This window comes from Scyliorhinus torazame, chromosome 2 (genome assembly GCF_047496885.1).
Source record: "Scyliorhinus torazame isolate Kashiwa2021f chromosome 2, sScyTor2.1, whole genome shotgun sequence".
Taxonomy (NCBI): Eukaryota; Metazoa; Chordata; class Chondrichthyes; order Carcharhiniformes; family Scyliorhinidae; genus Scyliorhinus; species Scyliorhinus torazame.
Genome location: NC_092708.1, coordinates 296,568,041 through 296,595,509, shown reverse-complemented (window position 1 = coordinate 296,595,509; position 27,469 = coordinate 296,568,041). Strand labels below are relative to the sequence as shown.

At 43.9% G+C, this 27,469-nt stretch overlaps 1 protein-coding gene across 2 annotated transcripts in view; it reads left to right on the top strand.

Annotated features, from left to right (window-relative positions):
* Positions 1-27,469, top strand: part of baz1a (bromodomain adjacent to zinc finger domain, 1A) — a 118,094-nt gene that overhangs the window by 39,673 nt on the left and 50,952 nt on the right. For both annotated transcript variants that reach the window (XM_072488672.1, XM_072488663.1), the window contains exons 11-16: positions 2,527-2,665; positions 3,715-3,858; positions 10,577-10,672; positions 10,770-10,994; positions 11,376-11,541; positions 12,651-12,758. In XM_072488672.1, coding sequence (XP_072344773.1) covers positions 2,527-2,665; positions 3,715-3,858; positions 10,577-10,672; positions 10,770-10,994; positions 11,376-11,541; positions 12,651-12,758 — 878 coding nt within the window. The remainder of the gene's footprint in view (positions 1-2,526; positions 2,666-3,714; positions 3,859-10,576; positions 10,673-10,769; positions 10,995-11,375; positions 11,542-12,650; positions 12,759-27,469) is intronic.

The window sequence follows — 27,469 nt, the reverse complement described above, 5'->3', positions numbered from 1 at the left end:
CTCCCCCCGGGGAATACCTTCAGGTACTTACAGGTAAGGGCATTTGCCAGACGGCAGGTGGTGGAATTCCCACGGCTACTGCCACACACTGTACAGGACAGGGTGCTCTCGGGGTGGGGGGAGTGGGGAAGATCTCGGAAACTTACCAGGTGATGCAGGAGGAGGAGGAGGAGGCCTCTGTGGTGGAGTTGAAAGGTAAATGGGAGAGGAGATCGAAGCGGGGACGTGGGCAGATGCCCTAGGGAGGGTGAATTCTTCCTCTTCGTGTGCGAGGCTCAGCCTCATACAGTTTAAGGTGCTGCACAGGGCACACATGACCGGGACAAGGATGAGCCGGTTCTTTGGGGGTGAGGACAGGTGTGTTAGGTGCTCGGGGAGCCCAGCAAATCACACCTAAATGTACTGGGCATGTCCAGCGCTGGAGGAATTTTGGAATGGCGTAGCGAGGCCGGTGTCAAGGGTGGTAGGATCCAGGGTCAGACCGGGCTGGGGGCTCGCAATATTTGGGGTGGCAGAGGAGCCGGGAGTGCAGGAGGCGAAAGAGGCCAGAATTCTGGCCTTTGCGTCCCTGGTAGCCCGGCGAAGGATTCTCCTTCAGTGGAAAGATGTGAGGCCCCCAAGCGGGGAATCCTGGATCAGCAATATGGCAGGGTTCATTAAATTGGAGAGGGTGAAATTCGCCTTGAGAGGGTCGGTACAAGGGTTCTTTAGGCGGTGGCAACCATTCTTCGACTTTCTGGCAGAACGATAGTCAATGGCTGCAGCAGGGGGGGGGGGGGGGGGGTGGCGTTTACTTAATTTTTGTTTGTTATTTACACTGGAGGGTCTGAGGGGGTGTATACACCTGTTGTGTTAAGTCTTGGTGTTAATGTTAATTTATTATTTATGTACTGGGGGGGTTGCTTTTTTAGATTGTGTTTTGTACTTAACTCTGTTGGGTTCTTTTTTCTTATTTTGTTATTGATATTTTATGAAAACCTTTAATAAAAAATTATTCAAAAAAAAAAAAAAGATTTTCTGTCCTTAGTCCCTCCACATGATGGAGCTATTAGTTCTTTAATGCATTACAAGTAGCATTGCTTACTTCAGCCACTTTAAACAAGCACAGCTTTAATTCAGAACGGTAGCATTGTGGTTAGCACAATTGCTTCACAGCTCCAGGTTCCCAGGTTCGATTCCCAGCTTGGGTCACTGTCTGTGCGGAGTCTGCACGTTCTCCCCGTGTGTGCGTGGGTTTCCTCCGGGTGCTCCGGTTTCCTCCCACAGTCCAAAGATGTGCAGGTTAGGTGGATTGGCCACTAAATTGCCCTTAGTGTCCAAAATTGCCCTTAGTGTTGGGTGGGGTTACTGGGTTATGGGGATAGGGTGGAGGTGTGGGCTTGGGTAGGGTGCTCTTTCAAAGAGCCGGTGCAGACTCGATGGGCCAACTGGCCTCCTTCTGCACTGTAAATTCTATGATTAATTCAAATCATTGATTCTGGCTCATCATGAGCCACATCATGGGACATTTAATATATTAAGTTGCTTGCAAATATGTGCTCTTCCTGCCACATTCTTTCTTCCTGTATCATGCTTTCTCTCTTGCTTTTGTGGCATTAACATGTGCTTAAATGGTTAATGCCTGAGAACATGGAATAAAATTACCATTTGCCTTCCTTGCCATTGCCTTTCCACCACAAGTCATTTGTATTGTTCTTTCATCTTTCAGCATTTCCATCCCACCCCTCTGACCTTTCCCAAAATTTGGTCAGGACTATCAACTTCCTTCTTGCTAGGGTTACTGTTTTCCCCAACTCCTCCTTTCTCCCATTCTGCACCTTGCTTTGCAATTAGCCAAATAGTGTTGTTGGGTGCTATTTGGATTGGGGGAGGAGTGCTGGGGCAGATGATGGGTAGGAATTATCAATTGTATAATGTATTAAGCGTGTTTCTATAAAAAAATTAGTTGATCTTGTGCCTTTCAGATATTTTGGCTGTGGTTCAAAACATTATACTTCATCGTTTGTTTGCATTTCGAGCTGCTTCCTTTTTACCCTGATGAAAACTAAATAATTTGTCACTCCTGCCTTTAGAGCTACTGACAGCTCCAGCATTATTTAATTTCTTGAAGCAAATTTCAAGATTATTAAACCACATAATTCTGGAAAAAAGTTACATTTCAAAGATTGTTTCAAAGCAGTGTGTATTCACAAACGCTTAAAGAAACTGCGAAATGAAGGTAATTACAAATCACATTTATTGTTTAGTCTTGCCCAAAATATCACTAATTGGCTATTCTTTGCGATTAAACATGTTTCATTCATTCTGTTCCAGTAATTCTTGGCCTTGGGCATTCAGGGAGTGTCTGGCATGGGGCATCAGCTTGGCTGGTGAACATGGGGAAGTTTTTTTAACTCTTATGGTTTTTTCATCATGAGACATTTTATTACCAAGCAAATTTGTAATAGCACTACACAGTTTTCTAGTTGCATTTGAATACGTATTGTAAAATGTTCATTGCATGATCTTTTTTTTTTCCCTCAATAGGAACTTCCAATTCCAGCAGCTGTAAAGACCAGGTTACCATCAGAGCTTTTTGGTGATGCGTTAATGGTTCTGGAGTTTTTACATGCATTTGGAGACCTGTTTGACCTCCAGGATGAGTTTCCAGATGGCATGACTCTAGGTCTGTGTGAAATATGTGTAAAATGTACAGTAATGGGGAATATGTTTGGTTGAAAGCCTAAATTTGCATTTGTCGTTTGGCTCCAGGTCACAGCAGCCAAGTTATATTTATTGCCTATCCTGAGTTGCTTTGGAGGTTGCATTACTGCGTTTCATATGATTATGCAGTCACATGGCTGTTGGAATTTCAGAATATCAACCCAACAATAGCAATGAAAATGGTGGTACAAGTCACAGCCAGTGCTTGTGTCTTGAAAACTGTTAGTTAAAAACTATTACTGTAATAACTTTGTTCTTGGTGGGAGGGATTATAGGTGCAGGAGCAATGTTGATAAGCTGCTGCGGTATATCCTTTTAGATGGTACTTGCTGCAGCCGCAGGGTGCTGGTGATGGAGGGCATGATATATAATCCAGTAGCAAGTACACTGATAAAGCAAGCTTCTCTCCAGATGTGTTGAACGTTACAGTATTAGGCTGCACCCATCATCACACTCTTGAATTGAGCCCTTAATGATGTTTAGGCTTTTGAGAGGTCAGGAGACGAGCTGCTCATTCATATCCAGCCTTTGCTCAGCTCTTGTAGCCCAAATGTTGGTTAGTAAGAGCAGGTCCATTGAGGTTTCTTTATTTACTTACAATTGCAAGTAAATAATTGCATGTTTCTTAGAAACCCTTTGTTTTGTTTCTTGTTTCTCGATAGTCAACTTGGGCCGTGATAAGAAATTCCTCTCATAAAGCTGCAATGTTCCATAACTTGCCTTGGATGAATAGGTTGGAACTAACTTACTTTTAAGGAGAAATTCCACATGCAAAATAAATAATAATAGATCCAAAACATGGCTTCAAGCTTCATTAATAAAAATCTTTTTTGAGGTGATCTTTATCTGTTCCTGAGTGGTGGTCATTTGAATTCAGTACTGCTGGTCTAATTTTGCGCTAAAATCATTATTGTAATCTATATACGTCTAGTTTTAGAATGCTTATAGTTGCAAGATATATTGCTGAAAGATTTCATTTAAGGTATGATTATTTTTCTGATTAATTTACAGAAAGCCTTGAGGAAGCACTTGTTGGCAATGACACTGAAGGGCCACTCTGCGAATTGCTGTTTTTTTTCCTAACTGCAATTTTCCAGGCGCATGCTGAGGAAGAGGAAGTAGCTAAAGAACAGTTAAAAGACGCTGATCCAAAAGGTTAGAGATTGTTCCATGTCTGGTGCAAAGTTATTTACTAAAACACTGTAACCAGAAAACCACGCTGACATTTTAAGCATTCCAGTTGTGGGTTACTCCAAAACCTTTAAAATCCCTAACAATACATTAAACCGGTCATATAAAGAATCAGGAATGTGTCAATTTGCATCATATTCCCTCAAGTCCTCCTTTATGCATGGGACATAACAACAGATGGAGGTCTTTCAGCCCCTCACGCCATTCAGTGAGATCATGATTGGTCTGTGACCTAACTCCAGCCTGATTCGGGGAGAACGTGCAAACTCCACTCAGTCTGTGACCCAAGTTCGAATTTGAATCTGGGTCCCTGGCTCTGAGGCAGCAATGCTTACCACCGTGCCCCCGTCGCTCCCTGGGGAAGCTGTTCGTGGCAATTTAATGATCTATGTCTGTGGACCCCAAATCTCTTTGGATTTTCACTGTGTCAAACCTTTTACCATTTAGAAATACCCTGTTCTACACCTTTTTATGTCCACGGTAGATGATGTCACATATACCTCCATGCAAATCCAATTGCAAGTTTTGCCCATTTACTTAGTCTATCAAAATGTTTCTGTAATGGTACCATTCCATCTCCACCATTTACATTGCTGACATTCCAAAGATTGATAGCAATTTTGGATACGTTGCTGTCTATTATCCCATCATCTAGGTCAATCATGGGATGAATAGTTGAGGCCCCAAATCAGATCATTGTGGGAGACCATCAGTCCCATCTACCTATTATCATTAACCTCGTGTCTTCTGCTGCTCAGCCAGTTTTTGAACCAGGTCAATAATCTGCCTTCAGTTCTATCGACTTCAACTTTAGCTAACAATCTCTTATGAGAAATGCATTTAATATGAATAACATTCATTGACATTCCCCTTGCATAAAATTAAAAACCAGTTTAGCAGTTTACTAATCCATGCTGGCTCTCTGACCAGCTGAAAAATTTCATTGTGTTTTGTCACCCATCTTTAATTATAGATTCTATTGATTTCCTGACCAAGCTAACTGGTCTATAATTCCCTGGTTTTCCCTTCTCTCTTATATAGCAGAGTGACCTATGCAATTTTTCAACTTCAAGAAACCGTTCCCAAACAAAGAGAATATTGGAAGATCATAAGGCTTGTGCAATATTCTCACCTAGTTTGTTCAAAACCCTAGCACGGAAACCATAAGGTCCTGGGGATTTGTTGCTTGTTTAGTCCCATGAATTTCTCCTTTGCAGTTAACTTTAATTTTGTTGAGCCCCTGTCCCTGATTTAGTAATTTCCTGAGAATGCGGCATGCTGCCCTCTTCCTCTACTATAATTACTGAAGCATCTGTCGTTTTCTTATTTTCAAGGGAAATTTTTGATTGCCTTTTTGAGGCCCACTCTTTCTGAATGAAGTTATCAATTTTGCCATTCCTTGCAAGTTTACTTCATACATGTTTCTTGTAGCTCTTTGTTTATAGTCACTCTTTGCTGTTTTTTCTTGTTTGCCAGAATTTGTGATGGCTTTGCGATGCTTTATGCTGTCATTTACCTCTTCAGTTGTCCATGGCTATTTTTTTTTTTTAGAAAGTAGAACTCTTGCCCCTTGATGTATAAACCTGTTCTGTATTACGTTAAATTATTTTGAACATTTCCCACTGATCTTCTGATATTCTACCCATTTAAGGGATTGGCTCAGTTTACTGTGGAAAGTCCGCCTTCCCTAAATCTAGAATCTGAGTTTTCACATCTCCTTTCCAAATAACAGGTTAAGTCTTGATCTCTTAGACACAGAAACTGAAAGAATTATGGGAGTGGGGAAATGGCAATTACATTATTTAGTGTGCGTCATAAACCATATACCAGAAATTGATAGTAACCAAGGGGCTAATAAGAGTGAGCACTGAAGATAATGAGTATCAGGAGAGAAAAAGTATTGGAGAAACTGAAGGGACTAGATTCTGACCAATGTGCAGGACCTGATTGCCTACATCCTAGGGTTCTTTAAGAGATAATGGATGTGCTCGTTATGATTTTCGAAAACTCCCTTGAATCTGGAATGGTCCCATGAGATTGCATGATAGCAAATGTTAAAGGAAGAAACTATTAAAGAAAGGAGGGAGAGAGAAAATTGTAACTAAAGTTGAGTTAGCCTGACATTCAGCATCAGGAAAGTGCTGGAATCCACTAAAGAAGTCTTAACAAAGCACTTGGAAAATTATTGTAATGTCAAAGTTAACATGGTTTCACCAAAAGGAAATAGTGTTTGACAAATATAAAATTTTGGAGGTTTAGTAGGGTTGAGCCAGTAGATGTATACTTCAATTTCCAAAAGATATTTGCCACCCAGAAGGTTAATATGCAAGATAAAGAAGACTCATTGAGTTGATGGACAAAAAGAAGAGGGTAGGAATCAATGGAGCATTTTCAAGTTGGCAGACTAACTCGTGGAATGCCACAAGAAATAGGATCAGGATGAGAATATATGGCATGTTGAGACTGCTCCGCCATTCAGTACGGTTATGGCTTATCAAGGACTTGAACTTCACTTTCCTGCCCAATCCTCATGGCCTGAAATTCCTCAAGAAAACCGATCTATCCCAGCCTTAAACGTATTCCATGGTGGAGCATCCACAACCCTCTTTGGTAGAGAATTCCAAAGATGCGCAACTCTTTTTGAGTGAAATAATTTCTCCTCATGGTTTTGTGAACAGGAGATCATGCGTGACTAATTTATTGGAATTCCTTGAGGAAGGAACAAGCAATGTGGATAATAGGGAACCTGTGACTATTTTCATAGAATTTACAGTGCAGAAGGAGGCCATTCGGCCCATCGAGTCTGCACCGGCTCTTGAAAAGAGCACCCTACCCAAGGTCCACACCTCCACCCTATCCCCATAACCCAGTAACCCCACCCAACACTAAGGGCAATTTTGGACACTAAGAGCAATTTATCATGGCCAATCCACCTAACCTGCACATCTTTGGACTGTGGGAGGAAACCGGAGCACCCGGAGAGAACCCCACGCACACACTGGGAGGATGTGCAGACTCCGCACAGACAGTCCACAATATGCTGTGCTTAGATTTGTAGAAGGCATTTGACAAGGTGCCATAGCAAAAGCTACGATGCAAAGTAAGAGCTCATGTTGTAATGGGTAACATATTAGCTTGGATAGAGGATTAGTTGCCCAACAGGAAGCAGAAAGTAGAGATAAATGGTTTTTTTCAGGTTGGCAGGATATGGAATGCCACAGGGACCAGTGGCTGGGTGTCAACTATTTACAATTCATATCAATGACTTGGATAAAGGGATTGAATGTATGGTTGATAAATTTGCTAATTACACAAAGATAGGTAGGAAAGTAAGTTATGAAGAGGCCTGCATAAGGACATAGATAGGTTCAGTGAGTGGGCAAAGTTAAGCAGATGGAGTATAGTGTGGGAAAATGTGAACTTGTCCACTTTGGAAGAACAGTAAAGCAACAAGTTATTTAAAAAGAGATTGCAGACTTCTGTGCTAGAGGGATCTGGGTGTCTTGATCTCATTGAAACATGTAAGATCCTGAGGGGAATTAGCAGGGTGAATGCTGAAAGGATCTTTCCATTTGTGGACTAGTCTAGAACTAGGAGACAGTTTAAAAATAAGGGTCTGGATACTCCGTTTCTACGACTTAAGTGCGCCAACGGAGAATGACCGGAAAATCGGCACAAATCTCTCACCGATTCCGGTACTGGTGAAGGGGCTAGCACCGGTGCTGCATGGATAACGTGGAGAATCGGCATGTCCCAGGCCGTGCACGCGCAGGGCTGAGAAGCTGCAGCCGCGCACGCCTAGGCTCCACCAATCGTGCTGGGATACATGGCGCCGGCCATGTACCTACCCTGACCCCACCGCCCACCCCCTGGCCATCCCCACCACTTCCCCCAGCACTAGCAGAAGCCCCCCAGCCAGTGGCACGGATCGCGGCCGAGTGTGGCGACACTGGACACTATCTGCAGCTGGTATGCCAGGTTCCCGACTACTGGGACCACACGTAGCCTGCACCGTCAGGAACCCGGCCCGTTAGGGGCGGAGCATCGCTGGTGGACTTGCTGATGATGTGCCAACGGCGCTGCAAGTGCGCGTGGCGTACATCCCGGTGATGCTGATTTGGAGGGGGCGGAGCCTCACCAACCATCGTCAAACCAGCGCCTGTCCTGAATCCGGCATCGGAAGCCATTCTCCGCCCAATTTCGGCGTCTGACTACGGAGAATCCTGCCCCAGGTGTCTCCCATTTAAGACTGAGGGTTGTGAATCTTTGGAACTCTCTTCCCCAGGGAGTAATGGAGGCAGGTTCAGTGAATATTTTTGAGGCAGAAGTTCTTGACTAATGAGGGAGTCTCAAAGATTATCTGATGGGTGGAAGTTGAAGCCACAGTTAGATCAGCCATGACCTTTTTGAATGACTGAGCAGGCTCGAGGAGCTTACTTCCTAATTGGTATGTCCAGAGGGATTTCGGTATACTCTTACAAGGAGCACAGCATTATCATGTATGCACAGCAAGCAATTAGGAAGGCAAATGGTATGATAGCCTTTATTTGAAGTGGATTGGAGTACAAAAATAAGGGGCATCTTGCTGAAATTGTACATGGTGTTGGTGAGAATACCTGGAGAATCTATGCAGTTCTGCATATATTTATGGAAGCTTATACTTGCATTGAGCCAAGTTTCACTATATCAGTTCCTGGGCTGAGGGGGTTGTCCTATGATGGTGTAAATTACACCTATACTTTCTGGAGTTTTGAATAATGAGAAGTGCTATCATTGAAGTACAAGATTCGTGACAGGGTAACCACAGAGATTATTTCACCTGGTTGTCTTAGGATAAGATAAATTAAGACTTAGCTGAGTGATTTCTTCATTTAGAAGGTTGTGAATCCTTCGATCCCCAGAGGTTTGTGGAAGCTCCATCGTTGAGCATGGTTAAGTATAAGATAGATATTGTGTCCCAGGGAATCCAGATTACGGGACGGAGCTGGGAAACTGGAGGTGAGGCTAAAGATCAACCATGGTTGTATTGCATGACAGACTAAGCTGAAGGGGCTGTATGGTCTACTTCTATAATGGTCATATGGATAACTTCACAACAATCCCATGGGATAGAATAAATTCAACTGAGGGCTTTGGTGTAATGTCTCATCCAATGCCGATCTGGTGTCAGCTCTGGAGTGGCATTTGAACCCATGAATTTCTGACTCATTAGGGCAAGGGTACTACAGACTGAGTAGCAGCTGGCACATTTTCATGCACATTAGGCATATCACTTCTAAGAAGGTAACAGTTGTGGAAGTTCAAAATGTTTTAATGCAATTCTGTCCTAAAGATGGAGAAAATATATTGTTGGTGTCTGAGCAAAAAAGTATATATATTTAATTTGCATCAAACAATTGTCACGAACAAAGTTGCTTTCAAAGAGCATTGCAGGGTTTTTATGGATTTGACATGAGATCAAGGCAGCGGAGGCCGGCATAAAGCCAGCCAGCCACAAATCAATTGCGCCTGAGTTTCCCTTGTCATGCATAATTCTCATGTGCAAATATACAGGAAACTCCAGTATTTGTATTGGGGGTTCTAGATTTGATGAAGAGTATTATATATGTTTATTGTATCTACAGAATTCTCCATAGCCCGATGCCAAAATAGGGATCGGCGATTGGGCGGAGAATGAATTCTGACGCCGGAATCTGTGCAGGTCTGACACTGTTCCGCCATGCTCCGCCCACACTAAACTGACGTCATCGTGGCGTACACCATTTCACCGCCGTTGGCACGTCATCGGCCGGTCCACCCATGATACTCCACCCCGACGACGCGGGCCACATGTCGTCCCAGTGGTCGGGAACCCGGCGTGCCGGCTGCGGACAGTGTCCAGCGCCTCCATGCCCGGCCGGGTTTTGTGCCACTGGCTTGGGGGGGGGGGGGTCTCTTCTGCTCGGGCTGTGGGACACTGGTAGGGGGTGGGCTGTGGGGTCTCTGTTGGTGGGGTAGTGCGTGGCTGGTGCCATGTTTTACGGCGCAACCGACTCTCTGGTAGCGGACCCGGCCGGTTTCGGCCCAATCCACGGGAGATTCGCTCTGTGCCGGTGCTAGCCCCTCACCGGTACTGGAATCAACTAGGGGTTCGTGCCGATTTTCCTGTCGTGAACCTCCCACGCATTCTCCATTCGCGCCGGCATTTAGCCTCAGAAACAGATAATCCAGCCCGTGGTTTTCATTGGTGTTTTGGTTTAATTGCTGCTTTAATTTAGAAACTAACACAGGCGTCGAAGAAAATTCGAACATTAAACTTGTACTGCTGATTTAAATTTCCATCCAGGCTCTTTGTTTTAGTTTTTTTTAAAGTCATCTTCCTACTCCAATTTAAGTTTTTTGATAATCTTAATCCTGCCACTTGACAGAAGCTACCAAAGTGCATAAAGCTAGAAATTTAGTTTGTAGTTTTTAATAGTGGTTGGACAAGATGGCGAAAAAATTGCACAGAATTGCAATGCAGGCTGATACTTTGTGTAGAAGCAGTCAGCTTGCTCATTGAGCCTATCTTGTCATAAGGTTAGAAAGTGCAGCATTTTTCGTAATTGCTCAGAAGTTGTGTTCTTTAACATGCCTTTGATTATGCACAGAACCAACAATTAATGAGTCTCTGTCACATTTAAACATGTGAATCTTGTTACAGATTTAACAGATGCTTTGGATGAAGATCTAGATTCTACTAAAAGTGCAGTCTCTGCAGTTGCAGCTTTTGCAGCTGCGTGGCCCCAGCTCTACCAAGGTAATTTTAATTTTTCATTCCAGGTTGCGTTTGCAATGAGAGAACTTGTAGTTTAACTGGCTATTGATCCCCTGAATGTTTTCCCAATTTATTGAAGGCTGCACATTGCGTGATTTGGATCTTGATAGCTGCACGCTGTCTGAAATCCTCCGACTTCACATCTTGGCAGCAGGGGCAGATGTGACACCAGCAAATGCAAAGTATCGATACCAGCAACAAGGTGGATTTGATGCCACAGATAATGCTTGTGTCGAATTCAGGCTGAGTAATCCAGGGCTGTTGAAGAAATTAACAAATACTCCAGTGTACGACTTGACATCAGGTACTGAAGATCTTGGACAAAGATTACATTTAAAGCTTATTTGTTTTTCTTTCTTAATCTGTATTTGTTGCTCTTAAAAAGTTTGATTTAATTTCGGATTCTGTTCTCCAGGTAGATAGATTGTTCAATTATTGCATAATTGAGAATTTTTAAAGTAAAGCCATGTCTTCTTTGTATCAGATCAATTTAAAGTTTTAAAGTTTTCAAAGAAACTGAAGTGTATAAGAGGAGGGACCTGGAGTTTCTTTAGTACATGTGATCAGTTATGTCATCAGGAAGTGAGGCATGAATTCTTTTAGTCAACTCGATTATTAAAGACAAGACTTCAAATGCATTTGCATGTTGAAGTAGTATGTTATTACTTTCCTATTCTTTTGTCAGCGGAGAAGCTGAAGGTGCTGCATGCTTTGTGTGGACAACTGCTGACTCTGGTTTCCACAAGGGATTTCATAGAAGATAATGTGGAGATTCTAAAGCAGACAAGGCAGGAATTTAGGGAACTGAAAGCTGAACAACACCGTAGAGGGAGAGAAGAAGCTGCAGCAAGGTATGTGCTAAATACGCAAACATCTAGTGCAAATTGTTACAGATTGGATATGTTGTTGCAAAGAGTGAATACGTTACTTAATTATGTGCATCTATTGTGCATGAAAATGTTTAAATATACACCGTGACTTCATGGTTTCAGGCAGTTCCCAAAATTAGCATGGACCAAATTAATTACCATTGTTGCATAGTCCCTCTTATGTTGGCAAGAAGACTGTCGCTGTGCAAATGGCAAAGTGCCAACAAATGATATTAATGACCAGTTAATTCATTCTGGGTGGTGTCGGTTGCAGGAGGAATGTTGGACAGGATACAAAGAAATCACTTCTCTTTAATAATAAATGTCACTCCAGCAAGCAGACTGCATCTCCATCAGAGCTGCACTTTGGCTTAAATTGTGATTGGGCTTGAACCCCCACACCTTTATCTCTGAGGCATGCTGAGCAAGTTAATTTTTCTGTCATTTGCTGCATCCATTCTGCACAGTTATGAAATCTGTGTCGATGTTTCTTCACTGAAGCAGGCATTCTACGTAGCATCTTCATAGAAATTTTTTGTTCCAGTCCACCAAATTTGGTGATTTTGTTTTCTTAACTGCCTCCCCTTACTTGGACCATGCTTTTTAAATGTAATGCATTTTTTGAAGAAGCTATTAATGAGTTTTCAGTTGCAATTTTTTTTATCCTCGTGTAAGTTTTACACTTCTATCAAAGATTCATAAATTGATGATTATAAATTGCTCTGATAAAGTTTAACTAAAATTGAACAAGGCATTTCTATAACTGGCATCCAGTCTCAAATTTTGCATTCGTTTTGCAAGTCCACATTGGAAACTGGTATCACAGTGGTTCAGAGCACTGTTGTCAGGATGTATTTCCTCTTGTTGCCTTGTTGGTATCTCCCTTGCCACTTGTATATTTTCATTTTGTTTAAATCCAGCTCCAAGCCTGTGTTCTCTCCTTATTGGAAAAATGGAAGGGGGGAAAATGTCTATTTTCCTTATGCGGAAAAGGCAGCTTATCCGCAACCACTTTGCAAGATAGTTCTAAATTTATTACTTTTGCTAAGACCCGTAACCTTCATGAAATTATACTTAATGTTACTTTACAGATATCGCAAGAAAAAAGAAGAGCGACTGAAAGAGCAAGAACAGAAAATCAGGGATAGGCATGACCAAATAAAAGAAGAGGAACAGAGAAACTCAAAAATAAATGCAAGGTAAGTTTTTGTTTAATGCTGGCACATTTGAAGAAATATCACACACTCCTGGCGTGAGGAGTAAGGGCAAGTGCATATTGGAAAGCTCAAGAGTTCAGGACATATAAAGAATTACAATCCAGGTACATAGCTGTGTTGTGCTCCATTCTTAATTTTTGGTAAGAACATGAATTACATGAGAACAGCAACATGAGTGTTCTCCGTCAGACTAGAATTGCAATTTTATAAACTTGTAGATAGACTGCTTTCGTTGGACAATTTGTCCATTATCATACTGAACACAGTGTACATTAATATATAATCCTTTTTGCTGTAGGAAGCCATCTCTATCCAAGTGCTTCATTTTTGGGAGGGGAAGAAAAGCAAGCAACATGGAAAACAGCAATAATGGGGTACCTTTTTTTAAATGGAGGGTGATGGGAAGGTAAAGGGAAGTAGATGGAGATTTGTGCGAAGGACAGGGTTAAATGAGTTCCTAATGAAGGATCTGTGCTCCGAAAGCTAGTGATTCCAAATAAACCTGTTGGACTTTAACCTGGTGTTGTAAGACTTCTTACTGTGCCCACCCCAGTCCAACGTCAGCATCTCCATATCATGGCTTCCATTTTTTTAAAGAAGCAGAGGTTTCATCTTGGGCAGTAAGACTGAAGACAAACACTGAGGTTGGAGTTTGAGCACTCATCGGCCAGACCGGCAGTCTATCATTTTTCCTTGGGATATAATAAATGGGCAGCACGGTAGCACAAGTGGCTAGCACTGTGGCTTACAGCGCCAGGGTCCCAGGTTCGATTCCCCGCTGGGTCTATGTCTGTGTGGAATCTGCACGTTCTCCCCGTATCTGCGTGGGTTTCCGCCGGGTGCTCCGACAGTCCAAAGACGTGCAGGTTTTCGTAGAATTTACAGTGCAGAAGGAGGCCATTCGGCCCATCGAGTCTGCACTGGCTCTTGGAAAGAGCACCCGACTCAAGGTCAACACCTCCACCCTATTCCCTTAACCCAGTAACCCCACCCAACACTAAGGGCAATTTTGGACACTAAGGGCACTTTATCATGGCCAATCCACCTAACCTGCACATCTTTGGACTGTGGGAGGAAACCGGAGCACTCGGAGGAAACCCACGCACACACTGGGAGGATGTACAGACTCTGCACAGACAGTGACCCAAGCCGGAATCGAACCTGGGACCCTGGAGCTGTGACGCAATTGTGGATTGGTTAGGTGGATTGGCCATGTTAAATTGCCCTTGGTGTCCAAAAGGGGTACGTTGGGTTATGGGGGATAGGGTGGAAGTGAGGGCTTAAGTGGGTCTGTGCAGACCATGGGCCGAATGGTCTCATTCTGCACTATGTTCTAATAATGATCTTTATTGTCAAAAGTAGGCTTGCATTAACACTGCAACAAAGTTACTGTGAAAAGCCCCTAGTCGCCACAGTCCGGCATCTGTTCGGGTGCACCGAAATTGAAATGTTTCTTAATGTTAAGGTTATTTTGCACATGTGATTTTAAATCGTTCTTAAATTTACTCAAACCATTTAATATTTTGCGTATTTCAATTAAATCTAACGCCCTCAACCCTCCCACGACTCCTTTCAGAAAGGAGGGAAAAATTGCCCGTCTTACAGGAAAAATTGCCCTGCACAGGGATGGTGTAGGCGGGAGGGATTCAGATTTCTGGATAACTGGGGCTCTTTCTGGGGAAGGTGGGACCTCTACAAACAGGATGTTCTACATCTGAACCTGCGGGGCACAAATATCCTGGGGGGGAGATTTGTTAGTGTCTTTGGGGGGGTTTAAACTAATGCAGCAGGAGCATGGGAACCTGGATTGTAGTTTTAGGGTAAGGGAGAATGAGAGTATAGAGGTCAGGAGCACAGATTTGACGTCGCAGGAGGGGGCCAGTGTTCAGGTAGGTGGTTTGAAGTGTGTCTACTTCAATGCCAGGAGTATACGAAACCAGGTAGGGGAACTGGCAGCATGGGTTGGTACCTGGGACTTCGATGTTGTGGCCATTTCGGAGACATGGATAGAGCAGGGACAGGAATGGATGTTGCAGGTTCCGGGGTTTAGGTGTTTTAGTAAGCTCAGAGAAAGAGGCAAAAGAGGGGGAGGTGTGGCGCTGCTAGTCATGAGCAGTATTACGGTGGCGGAGAGGATGCTAGATGGGGACTCATCTTCCGAGGTAGTATGGGCTGAGGTTAGAAACATGAAAGGAGAGGTCACACTGTTGGGAGTCTTCTATAGGCCTCCAAATAGTTCTAGGGATGTAGAGGAAAGGATGGCGAGGATGATCCTGGATAAGAGCGAAAGTAACAGGGTAGTTATTATGGGAGACTTTAACTTTCCAAATATTGACTGGAAAAGATATAGTTTGAGTACATTAGATGGGTCGTTTTTTGTACAGTGTGTGCAGGAGGGTTTCCTGACACAGTTTGTTGACAGGCCAACAAGAGGTGAGGCCACATTGGATTTGGTTTTGGGTAATGAACCAGGCCAGGTGTTGGATTTGGAGGTAGGCGAGCACTTTGGGGACAGTGACCACAATTCGGTGACGTTTACGTTAATGATGGAAAGGGATAAGTATACACCGCAGGGCAAGAGTTATAGCTGGGGGAAGGGAAATTACGATGCCATTAGACGTGACTTGGGGGGGATAAGGTGGAGAAGTAGGCTGCAAGTGTTGGACACACTGGATAAGTGGAGCTTGTTCAAGGATCCGCTACTGCGTGTTCTTGATAAGTATGTACCGGTCAGGCAGGGAGGAAGGTGCCGAGCGAGGGAACTGTGGTTAACCAAAGAAGTGGAATCTCTTGTTAAGAGGAAGAAGGAGGCCTATGTGAAGATGAGGTGTGAAGTTTCAGTTGGGGCGATGGATAGTTACAAGGTAGCGAGGAAGGATCTAAAGAGAGAGCTAAGATGAGCAAGGAGGGGACATGAGAAGTATTTGGCAGGAAGGATCAAGGAAAACCCAAAAGCTTTCTATAGGTATGTCAGGAATAAGCGAATGACTAGGGAAAGAGTAGGACCAGTCAAGGACAGGGATGGGAAGTTGTGTGTAGAGTCTGAAGAGATAGGCGAGATACTAAATGAATATTTTTCGTCAGTATTCACTCAGGAAAAAGATAATGTTGTGGAGGAGAATGCTGAGCTCCAGGTAAATAGATTGGATGGCATTGAGGTACGTAGGGAAGAGGTGTTGGCAATTCTGGACAGGCTGAAAATAGATAAGTCCCCGGGACCTGATGGGATTTATCCTAGGATTCTCTGAGAGGCCAGGGAAGAGATTGCTGGACCATTGGCTTTGATTTTTATGTCATCATTGGCTACAGGAATAGTGCCAGAGGACTGGAGGATAGCAAATGTGGTCCCTTTGTTCAAAAAGGGGAGCAGAGACAACCCCGGCAACTATAGACCGGTGAGCCTCACGTCTGTAGTGGGTAAAGTCTTGGAGGGGATTATAAGAGACAAGATTTATAATCATCTAGATAGGAATAATATGATCAGGGATAGTCAGCATGGCTTTGTGAAGGGTAGGTCATGCCTCACAAACCTTATCGAGTTCTTTGAGAAGGTGACTGAACAGGTAGATGAGGGTAGAGCAGTTGATGTGGTGTATATGGATTTAAGCAAAGCGTTTGATAAGGTTCCCCACGGTAGGCTATTGCAGAAAATACGGAGGCTGGGGATTGAGTGTGATTTAGAGATGTGGATCAGAAATTGGCTAGCTGAAAGAAGACAGAGGGTGGTGGTTGATGGGAAATGTTCAGAATGGAGTTCAGTCACAAGTGGAGTACCACAAGGATCTGTTCTGGGGCCATTGCTGTTTGTCATTTTTATCAATGACCTAGAGGAAGGCGCAGAAGGGTAGGTGAGTAAATTTGCAGACGATACTAAAGTCGGTGGTGTTGTCGATAGTGTGGAAGGAAGTAGCAGGTTACAGAGGGATATAGATAAGCTGCAGTGTTGGGCTGAGAGGTGGCAAATGGAGTTTAATGTAGAGAAGTGTGAGGTGATTCACTTTGGAAGGAATAACAGGAATGTGGAATATTTGGCTAATGGAAAAGTTCTTGAAAGTGTGGATGAGCAGAGGGATCTAGGTGTCCATGTACATAGATCCCTGAAAGTTGCCACCCAGGTTGATAGGGTGGTGAAGAAGGCCTATGGAGTGTTGGCCTTTATTGGTAGAGGGATTGAGTTCCGGAGTCAGGAGGTCATGTTGCAGCTGTACAGAACTCTGGTACGGCCGCATTTGGAGTATTGCGTACAGTTCTGGTCACCGCATTATAGGAAGGACGTGGAGGCTTTGGAGCGGGTGCAGAGGAGATTTACCAGGATGTTGCCTGGTATGGAGGGAAAATCTTATGAGGAAAGGCTGATGGACTTGAGGTTGTTTTCGTTAAAGAGAAGAAGGTTAAGAGGAGACTTAATAGAGGCATACAAAATGATCAGAGGGTTAGATAGGGTGGACAGTAAGAGCCTTCTCCCGCGGATGGAAATGGCTAGCACGAGGGGACATAGCCTTAAACTGAGGGGTAATAGATATAGGACAGAGGTCAGAGGTAGGTTCTTTACGCAAAGAGTAGTGAGGCCGTGGAATGCCCTACCTGCTACAGTAGTGAACTCGCCAACATTGAGGGCATTTAAAAGTTTATTGGATAAACATATGGATGATAATGGTATAGTGTAGGTTAGATGGCTTTTGTTTCAGTGCAACATCGTGGGCCGAAGGGCCTGTACTGCGCTGTATTGTGTTCTATGTTATCTTGCCTCATCACATCTCAAATATCCCCATGCAATTCAAGAACAATTCATTATTTTGAACTGCATTTATTATATAAACAAATGCAACAAATATTTTCTACGTGGCAAGATTCCAGATCCCACCCTATGTAGCAAAATCAAAAATGCTACAAATATTCAGGTCAGGCAGCATCTTCAAGAGAAAGGTCGATCTTTCATTAGAACGTCAGAAGCTCCCAATGAAAAGATGAAGGGTCTTAACTTGAAATATTAACTCTGTTTTCTTTCCACACAGTGTGCTTGATGTGTTCTTTCGGACTGAGTTTAGGAGGAACTTCTTCACCCAAAGGGTTGTGAATCTATGGAATTCCTTGCCCAGTGAAGCAGTAGAGGCTCCTTCATTAAATGTTTTTAAGATAAAGATAGATAGTTTTTTGAAGAATAAAGGGATTAAGGGTTATGGTGTTCGGGCCGGAAAGTGGAGCTGAGTCCACAAAAGATCAGCCATGATCTCATTGAATGGTGGAGCAGGCTCGAGGGGCCAGATGGCCTACTCCTGCTCCTAGTTCTTATGTTCACTATTTCTGAATTTAAAATTTTTATTTTGGATTTCCAGCATCAGCGGCATTTTAATCGCACAATGTGTGTTGTTGCCACTATTTTCCTTTTAAAATGCCAGCTTTTTTTCCGTAACTGTTCATTTCCGATTATGATCCTGGAAGAATGTGCCTGCTTAATTATCTGCATTGGCTGGTAATTTCTGGCACCTTTTTCAACCTAATATGGCAACTTGCCTATCTTTCTAATTGTCCATCCCTCTCTGGGATTGGCTAATTGATGTACATGTTACTTGTGCATATGTCAATTTTACGTATTCAACTTTTCTTATCAAGACTTCAGCCTTCCAGAAATGCAGGGACAGATTTTGGATAGTGTTGATGTCAATGGACATCTAGAGGCCCATCACCATCATTGCCACCATCATCGTCCCTGGATATGTCCTGTCTCACTGACAGGACAGACCCATTAGAGGTGGTGGCACAGTGGTATACACCACTGGGAGTTCTGAACATAGACTCTGGACTATCAGGTCAAACATGGACAAGGAAGCCTCCTCCAGATTACCTCAGCTGATGAATCGGCACTTGGAAGAAACCCTGAATGTGGCATGGGCACAGAATGTACTCGGATGGGGAACTTCAATGTCCATCACCAAGAGTGGCTCGATAGTGTTCCTGACTGAGCTGGCCGGTTTCTAAAAAGACATTGCTGCTAGACTGTCTGCGGCAGATGCTGAGGGAACCAACTAGAGTGAAAACCTACTTGATTTCGTCCTTGCCAATCTATCTGCACCTATACCTGTTCTTTTTTTAAAATAAATTTAGGGTACCCAATTAATTTTTTCCAATTAAGGAGCAATTTAGCCTGGCCAATCACCTTACACATCTTTTGGGTTCTGGGGGCAAAACCCACAGAAACATGGGAGAATGTGCAAATACCACACAGACAGTGACCCAGAGCCGGGATCAAACCTGGGACCTCGGGGCCGTGAGGCAGCAGAGCTAACCACTGCTCCACTGTGCTGCCTGCAGATACCTGTTCTTGACAGCATTGGTGGGAGTGATCACTACACAGTCCATATAGAGATGGAGTCCTGCTTTCAAATTGAGGATACCCTCCAAAGAGTCGTACAGACTCGAAACGTTAGCTCCCTTCTCTCTCCACAGATGCTGTCAGACCTACTGTGATTGTCCAGTATTTTCTGTTTTTGTTTCAGATTTTGGCATTTGCAGTAATTTGCTTTTACCCTCCATTATGTTGTGTGGCACTACTACGTTGCTAAATGGGATAGATTTTGAACAGTGCCAGCAACTCAACTGGGAACCCATGCAGTGCTGTGGGCCATCAGCAGCAGAATTATATATAAACACCTGTAACCTCAAAGCCTAGCATATCCCCCACTCTACTATTGCTATAAAACCAGGACGATCAACCCTGGCTCAATGAAGAGTGCGTGAGAGCATGTCAGGAGCAACACCAGGTATTGCTAAAAATTAGGTGTCAACCTGGTGAAGCTATAACATGACACTCGCATGCCAAACAGTGAAAGTAGCTTGTGATAGAGCTAAGTGGTTCAGATCTGAGTTCTGCAATCCTGTCACATCAGTTGTGAATGGTGGTTGACAATTAAACAACTAACTGGAGGAGGAGACTCCACAAATATTCCCATCCTCAATGATGTGGGAACCCAGCACATCTGTGCAGAAGACTGGGCTGAAGCATTCCAGCAATCTTCAGCTAGAAGTGCCGAGTGGATGGTCCACCTCTACTCCTCTGGAAGTGATGTAAGTGGTACTCTACAGTGCTCTTAGGTGGCACTTACTCAGAAATAACTTAATTGATGCTCAGTATGACACTCAGTTTGTGTTCCACGAGGCCATAGAGCTACAATCTTGGCCCAAACATGACCAGAAGAGGTGTAGTGAGCATGACTGCCCTTGACATCAAGGTTGCATTTAGTGTGGCATCAAGGAGCCCTGGCAAAACTAAAATCAATGGGAATCTGGGGAAAACCCTCCACTGGCTGACGTCATACATAACGCAAAAGAAGAACGTTGTTGCAGGTCGAACAACGATGATTCCGAGTACAGGAGGGAGATGGAGAACCTAGTGGTGGGGTGTAATGACAACAATCTGACCCTCAACATCAGCAAAACTAAGGAGCTGGTCGTTGACTTCAGCAAGCAAAGTATCGCACACACCCCTGTCTGCATCAATGGTGCTGAGGTGTAGATGTTTGACAGCTTCAAATTCCTACGTGTGCACATCACCAACATTCTGTCCTGGTCCACCCATGTCGATGTTGCAACCAATAAAGCACAACAATGCCTATACCTCCTGGAAACTAAGGAAATTTGACATGTCCACATTGACTCTGAACAATTATTACAGATGCACCATAGCAAGCATACTATCTGGCTGCATCACAGCCTGGTATGGCAATTGCTCATCCGAAGACTACAACTATAAAGAGTCGTGAACCCGCCTCCCATCTATTGATTCTGTCTACACCTCCTGGTGCCTCAGGAAAGCAGGAAGCATAACCAAAGACCCCTCCCACCCGGGTTATTCTCTCTTCCCCTGGCAGGAGATGCAAAAGTCTTGAGAGCACGAACTAACCAATTGAAAAACCGTTTCTTCCCCACTGTTATCAGACTCCTGAATGACCCTCTTATTGACTTAATGTACCTCCTCTACTGAATAGTACTACACTCCGTATGCTTCACCTGATGCTTGTACCTATGTATTTACGTTATGTGTGTCTTGTATTTTTTCATGTATGGAACGATCTGTCTGGACTGTATGCAGAACAATACTTTTCACTGTACCTGGGGCTGGTTTTGCACAGTGGGCAAAATAGCTGGCTTGTAATGCAGAACAATATCAGCAGCGTGGGTTCAGTTCCCGTACCGGCCTCCCCGAACAGGCGCTGGAATGTGGCGACTAGGGGCTTTTCACAGTAACTTCATTTGAAGCCTGCTTGTGACAAAAAGCTATTATTATTATTACTACTACCTTGGTATACGTGACAATAAACCAAATCCAATTTCCAACCACCTTCAGCTGCTTTATCAATGCCTTCCCTGTAAGATTAGAAGTGGGGATGTTCACTGATGATTTCACCATTCGCAACTCAGGTACTGAAGCAATCAGTGCAAGCCCATATGCAGCAAGACCTGCACAAATTCAGGTTTCAGCTGTCAAGTGGCAAATAACATTCACACCACAAGTGCCAGACAATGAACATCTCAACGAGAGACGATCCAACCATCTCCTCATTATGTTCAATGGCATGTCCATAGCTTTTGTTTTTGCACAGCCAGACCTTCTCATCCAGCGGGGGAATGGGCTCCCATTTTAAGCGTTCTGCCTGGTGTGTGACCTTCCAGTATTCCTGTTCAGTCCTGTATCTTTGGGGATACCTTCACTCACAGGGGTTGGGCTAGCTTCAGCTAATATGGCTCTTCAGGTAAGTGAGGCATCACCCTCTTCCCTGGCCTATTAGAATTTCCCTGTTCCCATTTAAATTTGCCTCAAAACCATTGGTCGAACAGACCACTGGGTCATTAGAATCATCTTTATCCTGGGAATTTGCGTTTCCTTAACCTGTTCTACATCCCATGGAACATTATTGCCTCCAAGTGGATGTTCGGTTCCTCCCGCATTCCGTTAGGGCTCTTCAACCTGGTGAGACATCTCCCTCACTACCTCTCGGCTCGGGAGCTCACCTTGTCCTTGTTTAGACCTGCCATGAAACTACATGCCTCCTGGACCTCTATTATTACTGCTGGCATGTCTTTGGTATTTTTAACTTCCAGAACTCTGCAGCTTTTGCATTCTGCCTCTATTTATAAAGCTGAGATCCATTACAACTTTAACAAACCTACATATGTTCAAAGATCTCTGTGCACCAGGTCTCTGTTCCTACACCCATTTGAAGATGTAATTTCAATGATCTCAGTCCTCCTGAATTCTGCAATTTGCTACATTCCAAGTTTAGTGTTGGCTGCAAACCTTAAAACGATGCCCTGGATACTCAAGTCATATTAATACATTAGAAAAGTTTGCGATCACAACACATGACCCTTGGACAACAGCGCTGCACTTTTCCCTCCAATCTGAAAAAACAACCATTCACAACTGTTCTGTCTCACAACCAATTTTACATCCTGCAGCCATAGAAAGCTTTAATTCCATGGGCTTCAGCTTTGTTAGCAAATCTCTATATGTTTACTTATCAAACACCTTTTGAAAGTCCCTATACACATAACATTGAAGATGTAGCTGGTAGGGTAGATAATAGGACACCAGGAGATGTTGGTCTACTTGGATTTCTAAAAAACATTTGATAAGGTGCCACATGGAGTTGGGGATAGTAAATTACCATGGATAGAGAGTTGATTAACAGACGGGAAGCAAAGTGTAGGGATAATCTGAACAGTTTCAAGTTGGCTTGCGGTAATTAGTGGATTGCCACAAGGATCAGTGGTCCCTCAGCTGTTCACAATCTATATTAATGACGTAGATGAGACTGAGTAATGTACCAAGTTTGCTGACAATACAAAACTAGGGTGGGAATGTAAGGAGGTCTGAGAAGCTGCAAAGCAATAGAATATAGGCATGTTAACTGAGTGAGCAACTATTGGGAGTATAATGTGGGGAAGTGCAAGGTTATTCACTTTTTGGTACTAAAAACTGAAAGTGATATATTTTTAAAAATCTTTCAATGTTGTTCTGAGAGATTTGGGTGTACTCGTACAAGGAATACAAACTAAGTATGCCGGCTCAGCAAGCAATAAGGAAGGCAAGTGACATTTTGGCCTTGTTGCGAGGGGATTGGAGTGTAAGGTTGAAGAAATCGTGCTACATTTATACTTGTACAGAGCTTTGGTGAGACCACACCTGGGGTGCTGTGTGCAGCATTGACCTCACTATTTAGGGTAGGGTATACTTGCATTTTCAGTGGAACACGCTCGTGAGATTAATGAGAAGCTGAGTAAATTAGGTGTCTGTTCTCTGGAGTTTAGAAGAATGAATGGTAATTTCATTGAAACATACAAGCTTCTTAAGTTGCTTGGCAGGATAAGCACCAAGATGTCATCTCCCCTGACTGGGGAATCTAGAGCACAGTCTCAGGATAAGATGATCATGTAGAACTGAGACTAGGAGAAATTTCTTGACTCGACCGAGACTCATGAATCCTTTTAATTCTCCACCTCAGTGGGTTGGATGTATTTAAGGTTGAGGTAGATTTTTGGTGCCTCAGGAAATCAAGGGGTGGAATTTTCCAGACCTTCCCACTTGGCAGAGATGCTCCTGCCAAAGTCGACCTCTGCTGCGGGTTCCCTGACAGTGGCATTAGCAAGGGAAAGACATCTACTTCAGCAGGACCAGAAGATCATGCCAACGGATGATAACGAACTGTCTCCACCAGAGAATTCTGTCGAAGGGATATGGGTAACTGGAGTTGAGGCTATGTGGTCTATTCCTATTTCTTATGTTCATATACTCTTGCGCCACCCTAATCAACCCTCTCTGTTACTTTGTGAAAGATCTCCGCTAAGATAGACAAACACAATTTCTGTTTAACAAATCTATGCTGGCTTTTGTTTGAATTAAGGTCTCCGCATGTAGTTGCACTTATTTCAAGCTTCTCTTGTATTTATCTAAAAATCTTTTGCATAATTTTAACTCCTCCTTGGTCTAATTACTCTATCTCCAGTTTGAAATATTTATTCTGGTTTTTTTTTAGCAGCTAGTCTCGCCACTCGTGTTCTGTTTAGATTTAGGGCACAATCATCTTTCGTCATATTTTTGAGTGATGAACTTTTACTTTGTTTCAATACTTTAATGTTATAGTTAATTGTTGCAGTGAATGTGTCAGCATGTTCTGTTTTTAAAAAAACAACTAATTATCTGCAACGTTAGGCAGCTTCCCTGAGGTTGAGCGACTTGCCATATGTAATGGTTGACAAATATAAGTGAATTGTTATGATCGTGTTAACAAGACATTGGGCGAACTCTGACCATATATTTTCAGTGTCGGTTCCGGTGAGAACTGGGCAGAATCCAGCCCCTGAGAAAACTCACTGTATATTCAGCCTCTTTAGCAGCATTGACTTTCTCCGCACATTGACTTTCTCCACATGATTCAGTTCGAAGTAAAGGCTTGCCTTTAGTGTACTCGCCCTGGGAAAACCTCTGTAATCAGTGCAGCACTCCTTTTAAATACCTTCCCTGTACTCGTTCCAAGTCCAACTGAGGTGATGGCGCCAGAAAGATAGCACCACATTTCACAGCGGGAACTCCCAGCAAACCTCTCGATGGGATTGAGCTGAGGCGGGAAACCCTCTACTCTCTGTCCATCCAGCAATATGACCAACCCCACCTGGGAGGCTGTGGCTGCAATTGTCAGTTGCCGCTCACTCCAAAGGAGGACTGGCTGCTGTGTTGTAAGAAGATAAATGACTTCTGTCTCCCTCAGCACCCCTTGATACAGCCCTCGCACCTCTTATGGTGTTCTCGCTCCCATCCACCTCATAGGGTTTCAGAACTTGTACCCTGTCCCCAGTAGCTTTAGTGCCACTCAAATGCCCACTTCCATTCTCCTCCCATGCATGCCACACTTCATCCCCCATTTGATATGTTGTGATTCCCACCTCCACTCTTCCCATCTGTCTCATTGCAGGACAAGCTCTGAGGGTGGTGTTCGCAGTGGAGACGTTGGCGCAGGATGTACACTAAGGAGCTGGTTTATCATAGGGCTAAATCGGTGGCTTTGAAAGCAGACCAAGGCAGGCCAGCAGCACGGTTCAATTCCCGTACCAGCCTCCCCGAACAGGCACCGGAATGTGGCGACTAGGGACTTTTCACCGTAACTTCATTTGAAGCCTACTTGTGACAATAAGCGATTTTACATTTGCATTTCATTTTTTCACTGCATGGTGGAGGATCCACTCCATGGTTCAGCTCATGATCGTCATTGCTGAAGATGTGAGCTCCATGATACAGGGGCTTTAACCACATGATGCCGGCACTTGTGGGAATCCACGAATGTCAGCGCCAGAGGACGGCGGCTTCTGGATCTCAACCTCAGCTGCAGATCCTGGGGATGCACCTAAACTTAGTGGGTGGGTGAGGAAGACAATGAACTAAAGGCATCTAGTGGGCACAGATGAACCTAGAGAAAATTCACAATTGTAATAACTAACTAACATTGAAAATCACTTCCCTGATCACCCATAAAGAGCCTCTACGCTGTCATGTGCCATGCTCTGCAAACCCCTTTGCAAACTCGGTGTTTCATCCGTGTGCAGTGTGAGATTGACAGCGCAATGTGTGTCTCACTTCTCACATTGATGATGCAGTAATGCCACGCCGCTCCTGGGCCAGGTTTCCACGTCCAGGGAAGGGTCTCCCTCACACCAACACTCCGGCCTCTCGTGTGCCAGCATTCCATTGTTATGAGGGTGTCATTAGCTGAAAAAGTAAGAGAGTCTGTCCACTTCATCCAAGAGATAATGAAACATAAACCAGGACCCCTGACTGAGGAGGCAACAGCAGCTGAGGTATGCCTCCCACTATTTTGTAGGATTCTGGTTCTTGCCGAGTGCAGCGGCACATTGATGTCGCTGCTGCTGGTGATTGCCAACTCGACTGGCTCCAGGATTCTCCAAAATCAAAAACTGAGAAGAAGAGAAAATCAAAATGATAGATGCGGAGTCCTGACAATGCCCTGACCATAACGCCTTGCATTGGGGGCCACATCTGTGTCACCTCACTGTTGTGTAGATGTGAGTTTGAGCCTTGGAGCTCAATGCTTTCAACTATTTTGATCAGCATAAATGACCAAGTAAGCTAAATCAAATAAACTGAGGGATAGTCCTTAAACAGAAACTGCCTTATTGGGTGCCAAACGGAAACTGCCTTATTGGGTGCCAATCAGTGGCACACAAGCATTGCAGTGCTGACTAAGTTGGCACAATTGACTCGTGATGGCAGGGTTGGGGACCTGATGAGGCACCTGGCATACCTGATGCTGTGAAGACTAAAATTAACATGTCAACTTCACCCTTTGAGGGCATCCTCATTCCCTCCGCTCTCGAGGGTTGTGGATTAAACGAGCCTTCTAACAGGAAGCCTCCGATACACTCATGCTATCTGGCTTCACTGAGTGTGCTGCAGGAGGTGTGGGGGTTCATTCCCACTGCCAGCCCCGAATTGGATATCCTGTGTCCTTGCTGGTGTTTCCTTGGAAACTGGCAGGGTAATGGCGACCTGAGCACACACCTCCCATCTCCTCTTCGGAGGCGAGGCTGCCAGGTTCTTGTTTTTAATACAGCTGTTGTAAATCTGATGAATATTCAGTGGGAGTGGGGGGACTCGCTAATGATATAATGTATTTAAGTGAGGTTCCCAGCCTTCCGTGACAGGATTCTTGTAACGTCTTGGAAAACAGAATCTCGCTGGAGCAAATAGTGTTTTCCGATTCTCACTGAATTTTCCACTCTCGTAGCCTTTCTCACTGATGGCTAACGCAGGCTCAAATCAGCCCTACTGTTCGAAGATGATGACCTGAGCTAGGAATTGAATATTTGGGGGTACTTGACATTCTGGAAGGTTCGGCAGAAAGGGCAAGGACGTATGGTCGCTCTGTTATGACATCAGTGCAGGAATTAGAAATGATATGAAAACACAAAATGCCAGAAGTAGTCAACTGGTCTGACCGCATATGTGGGGGGAGAGAGACTGAGTCGATGTTTTTTTTTAACATTCTTTTATGGGATGTGAGCATGGTTGGCAAGGCTAGCAATTGTTATCATTTCCTAATTACCTTTTGTTATATTCTCCATGTGCTGCAAAGAGAAACGGGTGTGGAGCTGCCACACATTTGGGCTTCTTCCAAATACTCTGCAAGGTTTATTCAGGACTTGTCTCTCATGCAATACGAAGGTGGAAAACTAAAGCCCACGTAAACACTCTGCTGATAGCACTGCAAATTATGTGATGTTTCACCAGCAGAGATATGTTACTTAAATACATAACACCATTAAACTGGCTTGTAGAGGGCAGTTGGTTTGGAGTCGCATGTAAGCCAGGTTAACAGATTTCCTTCCATGAGGGACTTTGTGAATCAAATGGGTTTATAACAACAATGGATGATAGTTTCATGGTCATGATTACTGAGACTAGCTTTCAATTCCACATTTATTTATTTTTTTATAAATTTACCAATTCATTTTTTCCAATTAAGGGGCAATTTAGCGTGGCCAATCCACCTACCCTGCACATCTTTGGGTTGTGGGGGTGAAACCCACACAAACATGGGGAGAATGTGCAAACTCCACACGGACAGTGACCCAGAGCCGGGATCGAACCTGGGACCTCGGCACCGTGAGGCAGCAGTGCTAAC